This window comes from Tamandua tetradactyla, chromosome 11 (genome assembly GCF_023851605.1).
Source record: "Tamandua tetradactyla isolate mTamTet1 chromosome 11, mTamTet1.pri, whole genome shotgun sequence".
NCBI lineage: Eukaryota > Metazoa > Chordata > Mammalia > Pilosa > Myrmecophagidae > Tamandua > Tamandua tetradactyla.
Window position 1 is genome coordinate 64,241,745 of NC_135337.1, and position 18,183 is coordinate 64,259,927.

At 41.1% G+C, this 18,183-nt stretch overlaps 1 protein-coding gene and 1 pseudogene across 1 annotated transcript in view; both read left to right on the plus strand.

Moving 5' to 3' along the window:
* SLC22A3 (solute carrier family 22 member 3) overlaps positions 1 to 18,183 on the plus strand; it is a 113,273-nt gene that overhangs the window by 62,878 nt on the left and 32,212 nt on the right. Inside the window, exons 3-5 of the mRNA XM_077120776.1 lie at positions 500 to 654; positions 2,175 to 2,343; positions 3,170 to 3,287. Of these exons, the coding sequence (XP_076976891.1) occupies positions 500 to 654; positions 2,175 to 2,343; positions 3,170 to 3,287 (442 nt within the window). The remainder of the gene's footprint in view (positions 1 to 499; positions 655 to 2,174; positions 2,344 to 3,169; positions 3,288 to 18,183) is intronic.
* LOC143650230 (large ribosomal subunit protein eL34 pseudogene) lies at positions 3,326 to 4,054 on the plus strand (annotated as a pseudogene).

The following is an 18,183-nucleotide window of genomic DNA, read 5'->3' on the forward strand; positions in this document are numbered from 1 at the left end:
AGGATGAAAGAACACACAAAAACAAACAAAAACCTGAGTCTTGGAGAACTTAAGAAGTTTGCCCAAGGTTGCATGACTGGTAAGTGGTTGAGCCAAGATTCAAGCCCCTTCCTTCTGGCTGGGACACAACATTGCTGCTTCTTTCCATCTCTTTCTCCTTATGATTCCACCCACTAAAAATGCTAGAAAATGTCACCTCTGTGCCAGGGAGATTGTTTACAAAAAAGTTGTCACAGAGAGGGTCATCTCTTTGGAAACTGCAATCAGAGCATGCGCAAAACCTGTAACATTATCTCAGGGCCCATGTTTTATTTGCCCTTGTCCTGCTATAAAACAAAACAAAGTTTTCAACAATCTTCACATCATAATGATGAGTCTGTAAAGGACAAAATTTCGGTATTTAAAATTTTTTTTAGCAACACTTAAAATGATGGTGTTTTTCATTATATTGAAGAAAAGGTTTGAAGTGATCCCTCTTTTTCTCTTTTTTCTCAAAAAGGTATGGCAGAATAGTCATTTACTTAATATCCTGTCTCGGTGTTGGTGTCACTGGTATTGTGGTGGCATTTGCACCAAACTTCCCAGTGTTTGTGATTTTCCGCTTCCTGCAAGGTGTGTTTGGAAAGGGGACTTGGATGACTTGCTATGTGATCGGTAAGAAATTGCTACACGTTCTTCTTTGTTTGAGAACCAGTGTTAGATGGTGAGATGTGCCCATCTAGACTATCGTAGGCACGTGTCCTTTAATAATGAAATTCCGTGAGGTTTGACTGCGGCTACAGTAATTCTTTGGGCAGATGGGCAGGAGCAGGTGCAGGGCCCTATTTACTTCAGAGACTGAAAGGCTGCCATCCTTTGGGAAACCACTAAGGAATATCATAAAGTCACGAATGGGCTGAGACCACTTTGCAGCACTGCCATGCTGTTTTCCTGTGGTTTCGCGTTTTGCTTTGCTAGAAATGAATTCTTATAAAACTTTCAGTAGCTCCTTGAAACAATGTTTAAGCATTTTTTTGGTGTATTTCTGTAATAGAGTTTGAAATGACTTTCCCATGTACTAAAAATATTATTTGTTTAACTCTTTTCCTTCCATACTAATGGAGAACTTCTTACCACATGGGAGATAAAGCCTACAAATGAGAAGTTAATTTGTGAAACTTCACTTTCTCACATAACTTTGAAGTTTGACCTTCTGGATGTGAAGGGAAAAAAAAGCTTCATGTGCCCTTTACTCATTTTACTTGGTAAAGGCCCAGACACTACTTTTGGCTCATCTAGAAGAGTCTATGACCAGCCACCTACTTTGAGAGTCATGGTGGATTTGTGACCAGGGAAGCGAGAATCATTCCACTGTGGATTTCCACTCTGTCCCATTACTTTAGTGTCCTGAAGACCCTTTGAAGAACCATTTATGGGTGAAGGAAGGAGAGAGAATGCTAAGAGGGATTGGCTGCCACTAGCTGAAGCAGAAGGGATAATTTTGGATGGTAGAGCATTTTCAAGGAGTTCCCAAAGTTTTGATTTCAGGGCAACAGTGTGGCGGCATAACCCCAGATGGTGAGAATGGAAGAAACCACCTACTGGAAAGAGCCTGCCGAGGCAAGGAAGCCAGCAGTGAAATGGCCCACATGATTTTTAGAAAAAAAAATAAAACATGTCCCATAAGTGAAAAGCCCTACACAATGGAGAAACTTATTTAATAGAAACTGTCTTTTTATGATGAAAAGAAAATTATTCGAAGTTTAATGTTCATAGTGAATCTCCTAAAGGGACTATAACATATGATCTTTAAAGATAGTATCATAAAAGTTAGCCAGTTTACTGTATTTATGTTTTGATAATTGTAAATATCTTTCAAAAAATATCATTTAACCTTCCCCAAAAGCAATGTGATATCTTTTTTGTACTCCCCTACTGTGCCCAGAAGAGTGTTGGGCTGGGCATGCAAGGGATTATGATAAACGCTTGACAATAGGCAGAGGAGAGTGTAAAAGAAAAGCATAGAGGTTACCTGGAGAGCATATCTCCTTCATTTCGGTAAGCATGGGGACCTTGGCATCTTTAAGAGATCGATAATATCCCAGCAGGGCTGACTGTAGGTAACAAGTGTAATATGTGTCTGTTTCGAACTGACCTTGAGCTTCCTAACCTCTTGGGTTTCTCTCTGTCTTCAGTGACGGAAATCGTAGGGTCAAAACAAAGAAGGATTGTGGGGATCGTGGTCCAAATGTTCTTCACCCTTGGAATCATCATTCTCCCAGGGATTGCCTACTTTATCCCTAACTGGCAAGGGATCCAGTTAGCCATCACACTGCCCAACTTTCTCTTCCTCCTTTATTACTGGTAAGGTGGTTTTGGTCATTGTTATATCCATATCCTCCACAGATAGGTAGAATCTGTGCTTCCAAACCAGTGTGAAACCATATAGTTCTAGGGTGCACGGGTGGTTCAGTGGCAGAATGCTCGCCTCCCATGTGGGAGACCCGGGTTCGATTCCCAGACCATGAACTAAAAAACAAACAAGCAAAAAACATATTCTAAGTAGAGTACTGCCTTATGTTTTATTATTTTGCTGTGTCTTCATGAACACTATAGGGCAACAAACTGTCTGCCAGTATTTCAAATTAATAATTAAATGCAGTTAATCTGTTTGCCCCTCTTTTCTCTATGTTCTATTAAGCAAATGAATATTACTCTAAGAAAACAATAAGGGCCTTCAGAAAATTGATTTATCAAAAAGCTATAGATGTATGCATTTGATTCGTATTAAAGTGAACTTATTTTAATCATTACTGTAATTTATTTTCAATATATGGGAAAATCAGTTTACCCAAATCAGGTTCTTAATCTTTTCCTAAGTACACCTTAAACCTCAATTCTTTTCATAGTTGCACTCAAGTACACCATGATCTAGACTAACCTGGTCTGCTAAGAGCCACGTCATTGAATGTTTTTATGAGCAATGATCCAGTTGTCATGTTTATCTTCCTTCCATCATAAACTAGAGAAATAATCTACTAATAAAAACTTCTCAGCCGATTAGCTGCTCTCAGAGTCTTCTAATCGTGTATCTAATTGCAAGATCCATTTTGACACAAAAACTCGACTCATAAACTTTTAAGATTTGGAAATTCGAGATGTAACTCAAGAATGTCTCCCTTCTCCTCAGGGTGGTGCCTGAGTCTCCCCGTTGGCTGATTACTCGGAAGAAAGGGGATAAAGCTTTAAGCATTTTGAGGAACGTTGCTAAATGCAATGGGAAATATCTCTCACCACATTACTCGGAGGTAATCTTTTTTAATACAATTAATAAGTATTGGTGAAGTGGGCGAATCAATTTCTTTGGCACTTATGTACTTAATTTTGCTTCTTAAAATTATGTGCCTACTCTTCCGGGGACGGTACCCTGAGTTTAGGCATTCAAAATGGTCCAGCGTTTGACGTACCGTGGTAGGCTGTCCTACAATACTGCTTCTAATAAAACTAGGCTGTCCCGGACCCCTGGGACTAGAATTGTTTACCTTTATACCAAAAAAGTTGGGAAAGCACCAAAATCTGCATGTGGGGTGTGCCCAGGCCGACTTCGGGGTGTTCGTGCTGTGAGACCTAAGGTTCTTATGCGGTTATCTAAGACCAAAAAGCACGTCAGCAGAGCCTATGGTGGTTCCACGTGTGCTAAATGTGTCCGTGACAGGATCAAGCGTGCGTTCCTGATTGAGGAGCAGAAAATCGTTGTGCAAGTGTTAAAGGCACAAGCACAGAGTCAAAAAGCTAAATAAAAAATGTGAAGCTTTTTTGAATAATAAAAATCAAAGACTTAAAAAAAATTATGTGCCTAGTATCAAAGATCTGAATGATTGTTTTTAGTTTGACTTAAAAAATGTATCTTGGGAAGGATCATCGATGTACTTGAAGGAGGAATGATTGCGAAGTTGTTATAACATCATAATTGATCATTTCAGTCTCTATTCTCATAGTTGTACCAAGTTACTTGAATTATTACACTTTACTTAATGTAGGCCCTGTACTATTGAATGCTGCATCTCTTGATTGCACAAATTATGGATTAAATCTTTTGTTGACATACAATTTAGTCTAAAGATTTGTCGTTAAATTTAACCTTGGAAATATTATTTATTCAAACCAGAGCTGGAGCTCTAACATAATATTTCAGCCTTTAGACTTCCATATGCTGGCTTCCCTCCCTCCTTCCTCCCCACCCCCTCCCACAAAGGCTTTTTTGGGTGCTTCTGTGCCATCACACAAAATGAGTTAGGTGGGGAGGAGGGGATTAAAAACTTAGTCCTTGTCCTTTGGGAGATTTGCTATATGGTGGAAGATATAATGCATGTATTTTTTTTAAGCCCTGAATTTTTAGAGAATAGCATATAAACAAATATATGCCAGTGCTTTCGCTGTGAAGACTAAGGGAATAGTGAATGCAAAGTAGCAGAAGATTTATTACATTAGAGAAGATTTTTGGAAGTTATGAATTTTGATTGAATCCTTGAAGGATATATTAATCTGGTAACATTGTTTTCTTCATAATATTCAGGGTTTTTTTCCTATCGGAAACAGATTTTCTTGGTTTTGTTTTCATCTTCCCCTGTCCCCCACCCTGGAACTTGTTTGGATATTTTGGATTTCTACATTCTTCCTTCATTTTTATATTAAGCACAACCAGCAGCCTCTGTGTTTACAAAGGTCACAGCTGGCTGTCCTGTTGCAAGAGAATTAATGCTATACCTTGAGGTTTACAGGTCATAAAACATGTGGTAAGGGCGGGCCACAGTGGCTCAGTGGTACAGTTCTCGTTTGCATGCCAGAGACCCAGGTTTGTTTCCTGGAGCCTGTCCATGTAAAAACAAACAAACAAAAAAAAACCCATGTGGTAATGATAAAACAAGAACTTTTTTGAAATATATATACATACACGCACAGTTTTCCCTATTGTTAACATCTTGCATTAGCATGGTAATCGTAATTGCATTTATTACGATTGATGAATCAGTATTGACACATCGTTATTAACTAAGACCTCTACTGTACATTAGGGCTCCCTCTGTATTGTATAGGTCTGTGGGTTTTTGTAAATATGTAACATCATGTATCCACCATTATAGAATCAGATTGAGTAGTTTCATTGCCCTAAAAATGCTCTGTGCTCCATCCCCCAGAATCCCTGACAACCACTGATTTTTTAAGGCTTCCATAGTTTTGTCTTTGCCAGAATGTCATATTCTGGAATCATATAGAGCATAGCCTTTTTTCAGACTGTCTTCTTCCAACATATAGTTTTCTCTCCCTAAGATAGTCATTCCTTGGTTGAGCAAATTTCAGCCACGTATTCCTTTTTGGGGTTAAAAAACCATGCCACTTCCTACAGCACTTGCTGTTGTCACCTTAGCTACCAGTTCTCACAGCTGGAGCAAATATATAATGATTTTTTGCTCAATTTCAGTAGTCACATGCATATTTTTGCTTGTTCATTGAATAGTATCCAGGAGAGGTGGTCTATGTAAGAACTGAAGCAAGGTTTATGAGAATATAGCAAAAATACTTATGTGTGATGTCTTATTAGATAAACACCACATTAGCAAGGCATGTTTTGTGCCACTGTGAGTATTGCTGAGGGACCAGAGTCTGGTTTCCAGAACCAGCTTTTGCACATCTGAAAACTGTCCAGTTTAGCCCACTCCAATACACTCATTGACCCAGCTTCCAGTTCATGAGCTCTACAAGATTATTTCAACAGATGGAAAATGGTTCGATGTTGCACATGATTGTACTCATAAAAGACCATGAACGAGGGGATCCAGTGGATACCGAGCCATTTTAGCCCTAGTTTTAAGTAGTTAGACACATGGACCCCATTTAAAAGACAGATGTGAAGTCATACTACAGTTTCCCTAGGAAATTTACTCTAGAATCCTAGCAACCACTGTTTGGCATTTTGTTATGAACGTCAAGTTTGGCTTTTGTTTTTCCAAGAAGTTTTCACTTTATTTTTTCCCTTTTGAAAATACATTATGGAACATTTCAAACACATTCAGAAGTAGGGAGAATAATTTAATGAATTCCTATATGTGCACCAGATTCATCAATTACTAACTCATAGCCAGTCTTAATTTTTCTGTATTCCACTTGCCTCCCCTCCAATAATGTAAGAAACATATTTCAGACATTATATCATATGATATGATATTCCAAATTGTTCCTCTAAAATATAAACACATCAATATATGTGCAATATCTTTTGGCTCTTAAAATAATCTCTCATTTGACCTAGCTGTGAGAATTAATGTGATGGGAGAACATGAAAAGAGCAGTGGCATATAAAAAATACAAATAACCTCAAAATAATTATTCTAAGTAAATACATTTTTTTTCATATCAAGCATCCATTCCTGGTTGCTTTGTAATTTTTATAGCTTGTTCGTTTGAAACAAGATCATGATAAAATCATATATCAGATCAGTTGACGTGCCACTTCCATCACTTTAAGGGTGAAGAAATCTAGTCTTTTTTCCTTTACAGTTTTCCACAGTCTAAATCTTGTTGATTATATCCTCTAAAATCCTGTAACATGTTCCTCTGTCCCTTGTATTTCCTGTAAAGTGGTGGTTAGATCTAGAGCTTAATTGAATTCAAGTTTGATATTTTTTGGAAGTCTAGTCCATAAGTGGCTTATTATTGCCTTTTCAAGAAGAGATATGTAGTGTCTCCTTGTCTCCTTTTTTGTGATGTGTGCTGCCATTGAGAATCATTGCCTGGATTTATTAATTCATCAGAGGTCGCAAAATGACAATATTCTCTATTTATCATTCCTGCTTCATTTATTCCTGGAATAATTCTATAAAGATTCATTTCTCTCATCGACCATTTAGTTACTCTGAGATAAGGTTCATACAGCAAAGGCAAGATTCATGCATGATTCTTTTGATTTTATTTTCAAAATAATGAGTTGGTTCCCTACTTCCTACAAAAGTGATCAGTGAAGTGTGTGTGTGTGTGTGTGTGTGTGTGTGTGTATGTGTTTAAGCCTCATTATGGACAAATGGATTTAAACATATTGTATATGCATCAATCCTTTGCAATTGTGTCCTTATTCCCTTTATTGATGCTCAAGTTGCCCCATCTTTGGACAAAAGAAGCCTATATATTTGTACAGATTTCTGGCCCTTCTGAAATGCCTCTTGTTTCAGATAACTTCCTTTCTCTTTAGTATGATGAGATTTCCCGTGCTCAATTTGTTCCGTTTCAGTCCTGCATTTAGAACCGCTTATTCACGGATTCTTTTGTTTTTCAAACAAATGTTCTTTAAGCTGAACCTATACATCTCTAACATTTCAGTTGTGCAGTTGAAACAGAAAAGCAAAGGATTGTCTTCAAAAATGGAAAGAATTATTAAGACACCTTGAGAATAGCTAAATGTAGTTATAATATAGGCCAGACCATAGTTTTTATATCAGAAAACTTTGTGTTTCCCCACAACGTAATTATGTCCAAGGTACCCCTTTTACAGTAGCTCTCTCCTACAGGTCAGTAGGGCAGGCATTTTACTTGTACTCCAACATCAGAATCCTATTATACTTTTTGTGTAACTCTAAGTATGACCTATATCGGTTATTCATATTTTGATGACTCCAATAAATATGGTGACTATTTATTGACATAAAGAACTTATGTTTATGTAGCTACTCAAAATTTCTTACAACGTTCTTTGATTTACATTGGTTTACGTCCCTGCTTTCTGGGTCCAGCCTCACGTACACCCAGACCCTAAGGCTGAACGGCCCAGCATCCTTCTTTTTCTTTTCACAGAACCACTTTCCTATAACCCTTCCCTTTTAGAAGAACTGATTACCTTATAAATCAGCTCATCCTCGAAGACCTCTTCAATTCTCCTCCTTGTAGGGGTGCAGTGAAGGTTAGGATGAAAGAATCTACTTGGGTCCAAAGCAGTCCCAGGAGATTTGGCAACTCTGAGCTCTTTTCTCTTTGAAAGAGCTGTAGCCACTTTTCAATCCCAACTGGTTCCACTGCTGACACCAAGGGTCTTGGCACCTTTTAGGGAGAGACTTAAGGACCTGTTGCTCTCTATTGCAGAAGACCACATGAATTCACCACAAACTAGGATGACATTAATCCCCAGGGCTTTAGGTAATGGAAAATATGGGAGGAAATAGAAGCAATGATGTTTTGGCTTGCTAAAGCTGCCAGAATGCAATGTATCAGATATGGAACGGCTCTTATAAAGGAAATTTATTAAGTTGCAACTTTATAATTCTAAGGCCATGAAAATGTCCAAATTATGGCACCACAAAAGGTTGCCTTCACTCAGGAGAGGCTGTTGCCATCTGGAACACCTCTGTTAACTGAGAAAGCACCTGGCTGGCATCTGCTGGTCCCTTGCTCCTGGCCTCCATTGCTTTCAGCATCTGTTTCTCATGTGGGTCCTCCCTTGGCTTTTTCAAGGCTGGGTTTCATCTCTTTGTTTCCCTTGGCTCTCTCCAAGTTCTGGTTTGCTTAGCATCTCTTGGGAAGGCACATGATGCATCTTTTGGGCCCTGTACCTCCAAATGCCAAATGCCTGGGTCTCGTGTTGGCTCTGTCAGGTCTATTGGCTCTACCGGCTGTTTCGGCTCCCTTAGCTCTGAAGCAACTGTTCTCCAAGTTGCTACATCTGAGGTTTCTCCAAAATGTTTCCCTCTTTAAAGAACTCTAATAAGGGCGGGCCACAGTGGCTCAGCAGGCAAGAATGCTTGCCTGCCATGCCAGAGGACCGGGGTTCGATTCCCGGTGCCTGCCCATGTAAAAACCAAAAAAAAAAACGAACGCTAATAAACTAATCAAGGCCCACCTGGAGTAGGTGGAGTCACATCTCCTTCTAATCAAAAGGCCACACCAACAATGGGTATGTCACATCTCCTTGAAAGTAATCTAACCAAAAGATCCACCCACAACTGGGTGTGTTGCATCTCCATGGAAACAATGCAATCAAAGTTTCCCACCCTAAACAATAGGTGTGGCCCTACAAGATTGGATCAGGATTAAAACATGGCTTTTTGAGGCACATAACAGTTTCCAACTGGCACAGATGGATTTTATGAAAACGTTCAACAGTGAGAATTGTTCTGAGGGTTGTTGGTGCTGGACCTGCTCTGTTTTACTTTGTGTGGTGCATAAACTCTGGCTCTTTAACACTGGCCCTTAGGCTGCCATTTGTCAAAGTTCCTGGTTGTCTGACTCTGCTGATAGGATAGCCAGAAGGTAGAAATGCAGGTGATTAGAAGTTTGGACTCTTGGAATAGACCAGCAGAGTACCTGTTATTCTCTGAAAAGGGAAGCCCAAAAATAAAAACCCAGTGCCGAAGAGGTAGAATAGAAGGAATCGAAGACTGAGTAAGATTTTAAACATTAGGCAGGGCACCCAGTGAAGAAGTTGGATTAGGTTAGAAACCTGCACTGATGGTTCTCATCCTTACAACATGCACATACTATACTTTCTTAAGGTTACAGCAAAATAAAAGCCAAACTATGTAAAGCCACAATAATTAACTACACAGGCACAACTATAACATAACACAATGTCTATAAGAGTTTCTACAGTCATCCATTGGCCATGGGGTCATGTCAGTGAAGAGAGCTGTTTCCTGCCGAGGTAATGTCCTCCGTTTTGTTCATAACGTTAAAGTTCTTACATTTTCCAGTAAATGTGAAATTTTTCTTTGGTCAGTTCAGGTACTTCTTACCTGTTACTTGTAGTATCTTGTTTCTTGCCTTATACCTGGTCACTAACAAAGCTTTATGCTATCCTCTGACAGCCACACAATAGTACTGTGTGCATAGGTAAATGATGTATTGCATAGGAATATGAGTCTGAGGATATGGCCATTGTCCCAGAAGCTGAATGTGTGTGCTTATCAAAATCAATAAGAAATAGGCAAGTACTTGGGAGTGACCAAGCTTTTAAGAGTAGTGGACGTGGTGTACTGTAAGTAGTGGAGAGAGCTGGGATTGTTTCTTAGGGACTGTGGTAGTTTGAAGCTGTATGTACCCCAGAAAAAATAGTATTCTTAAAGCTAATCCATTCCTGTGGGTGTGGACCCATTGGAGGTTGGATCTTTTGGTGAGTAGGATCTTAACTTAGATTGAGATGTGACCCATCTGATTCAGGGTAGGTCTAAATCCTGTTACTGCAGTCCTTTATAAGAGGATAAAAGACAGAGAGACAGGACCTAAAAGAGAGAAACACACAGATGCTTAGGGAGAAAGCCACAGATGGAGCAGGCAGAAGCTGAAAGCAATGAAACCAGGGAGAAAAGAACCAGCAGACACTACCATGTGCCCTCCCATGTGACCGAGGAGCCCCTGGTCGTCATCAGCCTTTCTTCAGGAAGAAGGTGTTGTACTGTCAGTGCCTTGATTCGGACATTTTCACGGCCTTAAAACTATAAACTCGTCAGCTAATAAATCCCCATTGTTAAAAGCCAGTCCATTTCTAGTATATTGCATTTTGGCAACTTTAGCAAATTGAAACAGGACCTTTCCACATCATATTGGTGTTATCTGTGATAACTTTTATTACCATTCCCAATTACCACGGCCTTCTCTGGGAGAGGATTGTACATTCCCGCCCACTACCGTGTGATCTGTGTTAGCCCTCTGTAGGCAGCATGTACTTCTCCACGCCAGGGTCAGGTTGGCCACTGATTTGACCAGGCCAGAGGAACAGAAGTGATAGAGCGCCAGCTCCAAGATGGAGCTTTGAAAGGCATCATGAGTTTCTGACAGCTCTCCCGCTCAAATCCCAAATTAGTGCTGTTCCTTCACCATGGATCTCAGAAAGAGAAAAGCTACAACTTGGAGTAAATCTGAAGCAGCTGACCTATAGCTGACCACTAAGTGTAACATGGCCAAGAAATAACTGTGTCTTCAGTGTACTACAGTGTGCTAACTGTGTCTCAGAACACTGCTGAAGTTTGGGAGTGTTTGTTCTTGCAGCCAGAGCTAACTAACACAGCTGTTCATAACAGCACAGCTTCCACTGTCAGAGCGGAGTTTAGTGATTCAGCACACTTCGGTTTTTTAGATGATATTGGACTATGGTTGACTAGGTCATTGTTCAGAAATATTTACTTCCCCCACACCCCAGCTCCAGTGATGTTGACAGTGACCTGTTGGGTGTGGCATGTAACTTGCTTTGGCTTAGTGGTGGGTAGAGTGTACTTTCTGCCCTTTGACTCTGGGCTTGACCATGTGACTTGCTTTAGCCACTGGTGTACTCACAGATGTGGATGCTGTAGAGGCTTGAAATGTGCCTCTATGGTTGGGCTTACTCTCTATCTTTTGGCTGTTGCCATGAGATGAATATTCCCAGACTAGCCTCTTGGTCCCGGGAAGAGACTGAGAGATGTTTGGAGTACAACTGTCCTAGCAAAGCTTCTCCAGCTGGCCAAAATGAGATCAGCAAGACCCCCAGCCAACTCACAAACATATGGGGTAAATAAACACTTAATACTTTTTGCCACTGAGATCTTGTAGTTATTAATATAGTGTTATTTATCAATAGCAGACTGATACGCTGATTGAACAGCCATGATTACTGGGCACAACTGGTATGTAGGTTACAAATCTGGCAGCATTCTGGTTTCATTTTTTCCCAAGGATTTTAAAGGCTTTTATCATAAATGTGCTTCCTCTCCCACTCCATCTTATCTTTGTGTGGAGCAGGCTCATGGAAAACAGTAGTTTACAACTTTAGTTAACGAAGAGCTTCTGATACTAATCAAACATGTCAATATTTGTTAGCAACACTTTATGTTATGCCAGCCCAATAAACCTATAGGGTCCTCATTTTAATGGTATGCATATGGTTCATTGTTCATAGCTGATCTACAGTTCATTAAAATATGAGTCTGGGTGTTCCACTGAATGATGTCATGTACGAACACACTTTTAGGCAGAACCCATGGTAACATGCTTAGGGCACATGAAGAACCAAAATTTGGACTTTTTGATCCTTGAAAGATTCTTTCAGACCCATCGTGAATATAAATGATCCCACTCTTTGATGCATTTCCAAAATACATAAAAGACTGAAAGCCCATTGGAGGCCCAGGGTAAGGCTCCACACAGACTTTGGGCAAAGAACAAGGAGTATCCAGGGAAGAACACTGATAGAGAAGCCAGTGAAATGGGAAGAAAACCAAACACAGAAGCCAAGAGAAGATGTTTCAAAGAGCAAGTAGCTAAGTGTGTTTTGCTGCTGTCAGATCAAATTAGGTGAAAACCAAGAAGTATTAATTGATTAGGATCATACATATCTTTATAGATTATTCAAGAAAAAATAAGATCTTTGTAACAGCCTGAAGCAAGAAAAGCCATTCCAGTGCATTTGCTGTGATGCGAGAATCACTAAAGAAGACTCAAAGGTGGGCAGACCCTTCCTAAGCTTCCTTGACTGAGGAGACAAGAGCAATTTCAGATTTGTACATAAAACATTGGAGACGGAGGAACTTACCTAATTATTAAGCTTCTTTAAAAGTGCTGGTTCTAGAGTCATGCAAGACAAGCAGTACCCCAATTTCCAAGGGAACTTTCCAACTACTCTTAAATGGTCCTAAAGCCCCTTAAACGCAGAATACATTGAATGAATCGTTTCCCTCTTGCTTTCCAAAACAGGACAGAAAGAGTATTGTGATTAACTACTATTTTTTAGTTACTCCACCAGTATCAGTGAGCACTGTTCTCAGATCCATTTCCTCGTGTTAACAACATACAAAATGTGCAATGATGGTGAAATTCCTGTGTGGGAAAAAAATCCTCTGTTCACAAGAATGCATGTTATTTAATGTTGCTAATGAAGAACAGGGAGGTACCTTGCTGGTTAAATTCACTTCAGATAAGGTATTGGAGTTATGAAACACTCATCATAGAAAATTTTAAAGGATGAGATTTGAAGAAAATAAATAATATTTTTTTAAAAGTTGTCAAGCCACATTAGTAAGTGTCAAACTAGTTGATTACCATAGTTATCAGCAAGACTGCCAACCGTTAATAGCTGCCATCGTTCTATATTTTTATGAACTGTCACATGCACACCAATATTGCCACAGAGGGACTTTCCAACTCTGAGAATGTCTGTTTCTGAAATTTCCCTTCAAAGTGGGAATTTTTATAAACATAATTTTTGTTCTTCCACAAAGAGAGCCACAAATTATTTTGATCTTAATGAAGCTAGGTTCCTGGGGTTGGAACCTGGCATGGTATTCTAATCCAATCACTGTATCAATTTTCTTAACTGTTGTACCTGATCATTATCTCAAACTTGGGATTAGAGATGTCTCTGCATGGAATTCACTGCAAGAGTGCCAGAGAAAGGAATTTAGATTCAGACAATGCCGGAGTGCGGCTCCAGGTCAGTGCCCCTGTCACGAGTGAGAAAGGTGTGAGTCTGCAAAAGAGGAAAGGAAATTAGAAAGCAAATCACTGGAAACGCCTGTAATACTTAACCCCAACAGTAGTGAATCTTCATTCCTGGAATTTATAGAATGATTAGTACCATTTCTACTAGTAGAACTCTCATCCTTCAAATGACACATAAAAATGCGTGTGCCAGCACTTTAGCTTTAATTTAGAATATTCTTGAAGTCATATGGAATGTCAGTGCACTTGCTCTACCAAACTCAAAATGGACCATTGGAACTGAGAATTAATTTAAAAATACTTCACTTGAATACAGCTTTGGAAATCGCCTGAGTTCTATTAATGGGATATATTAAAATGGATTATTTTCATTAGTTTCCATGTTTGCACTTTTTAAAAACAGGACTACGTTTTATGAAAAGGGAAAGATGATTTGCTACACTAAAATAGCAATCAAAGCAGTATATAAAATAACAATCAAAGCAGTTTGATAGGCAGTTGAATCCAGACTGTTTCAAGAACTCTGAGTTACTTTCCCAAGCTTTGTGATTAACTGATTAAGTTTCTTTCCACCAAGAGAAATTTAACCTAAAATTGTACAGGTCAATAGATGTTCATTTGACTTATGCACATATTGAGGAAAGGATATTCCAGAACATCATATGGCTTTACTTGAGTTAGAGATCCCAATGGCATATTTCTTAAAGAATGAGATGACAATCTTAGAGTAGTTCAGGCAGATTTTCAGGTGTCTTGCCAATGAGCAGCATTTTGAGCAAGGACTCCTGGAAAGACAGAGCCTTCTCTCCCTCTCAATCTCATTTTCTGAATTCTCTCTTGGAGCCCAGTTTTGCCTTTGTCAAGATCATAACTCTTTCATTTTAGTACTAGTTAAAGCCTGAAAAATATTCATCAGAACTGCCCTCTGTCAGTCCTGGTGTGTGATGACACATTCCTGAAGGCTAAATTGTCTACAGAATACAGGACGACAAATGGACTGTTACTCAGATGGTGACTTGGAGGGCAAGCTCTCTAGTTTGCCCAGGTCTAAGGGGCTTCCCAGGATGCAGAACTTACAGTGGTAAAACCAAGACGTTCCAGGCAAACCCGGACAAGTGACTCACCACTATGTCAGTCCCTACCTCCCCAGTTAAGCTCAGAGGAAGAGATCCAGGATTTACTGTCTGCTGGTTTTGCAAGCCCATCCCCATGCCACCCATGGACCCTGATGCCTATGGAAGACACTGGGCTCCTAGCCTGACTAGGGGATGAGGTATATATACAGTTTGTTTGCTGGACTGTTCTCAATACGAGATGCAAGTGCTGGCCCTCCAGGTGCCTAGCAAGCTTCTTTCTTGTTCAGCATCTCCCTCAATTCCTAGCTTCTAGTTTAGTTCTGAAGCTGGGTCTGAACCCTAGCCTGTTTGATGGGCGCCCAGAACCTCTGCTTAATTTCTGCCTGTTCTTAACACCAAAAGTCACTGTTTTCCCACTCATCTGTTATCTTGCCATTGTCAAGCAGGTCCTCACTGGAAGCTAGGAGCTGGAACCCTCTTAACTGGCCTGCTTTCTCTAGGCACTGTCTAGAAGAGTCCTGACTCACAGACATCAGGGATACCCAGAGAAGGCCAAGCATGCCACACCCTTCTAGCTGGCTTCTCTACTTGGAGGAACTGGTTCCAGTGCTTGGTTAAGCCTCAGAGCCAAAGCCCCTTTCTTTCTCACTTACTCTCCTCTCCCTCCTATCGAGATTCCAGCAAGCCTCACAGAAAAGTCTACCTGGATTAGTACACCTGAGAAGAGTTCCAAGCTTTAGGCAGGAACTTCTCAAGCTATTTCAATTAGCCACTCTAGAGTAATCTTGGAATAAAATTTGGGAGGAAGGTTTTCAGCCTTACTTTTTAGGAACACTGGCCTTCTCTTCCAACCCTCACACTCCTTTGATATGCGGAGAAGCATGTGATTATTTCTGCTCTAACCCAAGCCCTGGTGGCATCACAAACAAACTTTAACCGTAAAACAAAGTCAATAAGCCACGCTGGCTTATTTTGTTTTGTTTGCTCTCTTTTGGGGGAATTGTGAAAGCTCCTAGCTAAATTATTTTAATTCTGGATCTTACTCCCTAACAGAATAGAGAAGTGTTTTTGGTTTTTCTTTTTTCTTTTTTGAGCGTTTGTCAGAAGAATGGCCTTCTTTGAATACCTTCTTCGACATCTTCACACTCTGTCTGCGAGGAAAAGAAAGATGGTCAGTTTTTCAAAGTGTTTTGTTTCCTTGCCATTTGGCCCACTCCTGTGTTTTCAGAAAAAAACGGTTTCTGCAATCCAAATTACTGTGCTTCCCTACTGTGAATAAATGAGAAAATGCCAGGTCTTTGGGAAGGCATTCCTCCCTGTGGGGGGATGGACCCTCCTCCTGGCAGGAGTTCCCAAGTGTCCTTCAGAATCAGAGTGGCCATCACCAGGACAATACTAAATCTTTGACTCACAAGAAAAATTATGTTTCTTCATGAAATAATTCTAAGAAAAAGGGATGCGGCTTAGGAAGCAGGTGAAATCCATTAAATTCCCCAGCACTAAATAAAATGTTGGTGTCAGAGATGTGCATGTCCTTAGATATGGACAAGAACAAGAAGAGATGGCACTAAATAATAAAAGAGAAAGCACACAGAGAACCATTAGTTTGTTCCTATCTCCTCAGGTTGCTGCCAGGAGTGGTGTAAAAGGCGTCAGGTGGTAAATTTTCATGGATATATCCCACCTTTGCTAGAAAAGATAGAAACCAAGATCTGCCTAACAGATGGCTGGTGAGGAACTGGGCTGTGTCTGAGGGATGCACCTGGGCTGTGTCTAGAGGAACTGGGCTGTGTCTGAGGAACGCACCTGGGCTGTGTCTGAGGGACGCACCTGGGCTGTGTCTAGAGGAACTGGGCTGTGTCTGAGGAACTGGGCTGTGTCTGAGGGATGCACCTGGGCTGTGTCTGAGGGACGCACCTGGGCTGTGTCTAGAGGAACTGGGCTGTGTCTGAGGAACTGGGCTGTGTCTGAGGGACGTACCTGGGCTGTGTCTGAGGGATGCACCTGGGCTGTGTCTGAGGGATGCACCTGGGCTGTGTCTAGAGGAACTGGGCTGTGTCTGAGGAACTGGGCTGTGTCTGAGGAACGCACCTGGGCTGTGTCTGAGGGATGCACCTGGGCTGTGTCTGAGGGATGCACCTGGGCTGTGTCTGAGGGATGCACCTGGGCTGTGTCTAGAGGAACTGGGCTGTGTCTGAGGGACGCACCTGGGCTGTGTCTGAGGGATGCACCTGGGCTGTGTCTAGAGGAACTGGGCTGTGTCTGAGGAACTGGGCTGTGTCTGAGGAACGCACCTGGGCTGTGTCTGAGGGATGCACCTGGGCTGTGTCTGAGGGATGCACCTGGGCTGTGTCTGAGGGATGCACCTGGGCTGTGTCTAGAGGAACTGGGCTGTGTCTGAGGGACGCACCTGGGCTGTGTCTGAGGGATGCACCTGGGCTGTGTCTAGAGGAACTGGGCTGTGTCTGAAGGACGCACCTGGGCTGTGTCTGAGGGACACACGTGGCTGTGTCTGAGGGACGCACCTGGGCTGTGTCTGAGGGACACACGTGGCTGTGTCTGAGGGATGCACCTGGGCTGTGTTACCATAGCAGTGCTTCTTCTCATGGGTACTGGTGGTGGGACCCCACCCACACGCAAAACAGGAAGAGGCTGTGGGGTCTTCCTGGTTGCCTTTTTTCTTTGATTTTGGAGCTATTGGAGGGAAGGAAGTGTAATTTAATATACAGAAAAAGGAACTCAAGGAGAGAAAGCCTTGAGACTCTTCCAAATAGTGATTTACCTTTTGTACATTCTGAATAATATGCATTCAGAGTAGTGGAGAGCTGAACACAGAGGCCTTCAAATCTTACTATCCTTCCCAGGAAAACAGAGAAGACCCTGCTCAGGAGAGATCTGAGGACATGTTGGGGGAAACAATAGCCAGAACCAAGTATACTTTTTCTGCTAGAGGAATTATTCATGAAGCAGCAAAAACTTTTCATCTTCCCTAATGATGACATGGAGGATGAGCAGAGAAAGAAGCCTGGGCCAGTATAACGCGACACTCTTGTTAACGCACTCAGCATCTCCCAGCTTCTGGAAGCTCAGCCCCAAAGTTGATGGAAGTATCATGTGGCATATCAGTTCCAATGGGACTCAGATCCTGGGGGACTGCAGAATTATTGCAAAGGCCTCCAAGCTGTTGGCAGCCAAGCCTTCTCTGCAGACTGAACTAATATGCCTTGACATTAATTGGAAGTCCTCATACTCAAAAAGGATAAAGAGTCAGTGGTCTGTGAATACAAACAGGATTAGTCTCCATATGGTGAACCCAGAGGTTCTTTAAATTCTTGGCAACAACATTTAAGTTGAAAGAGTTGACCAAGTTGGTGCCCAATGGCCTGACTCTCCCTCAGAGATGACTACTTGTTTGCTTTTCCTGCTCACATTTCAGAGCCAATGCACCCCAAATAGTTTAGATCTTGAGAAGAATTGAAGGTGCCTTATTGAATGAATACTCAGCCAGTTTACTTTTATGGCATGGAGTGAAATGGAAATGAATTATCCATGTGTTTTGATCAATATGTATAATCATCCAGGTTTAAACAATTCTCTTTGAGACTTGACTTAGACAAATTTTGCAAAACACCATTCAAGTATTCACTCCAGAATTCATAACGCTTTACATCCTGTA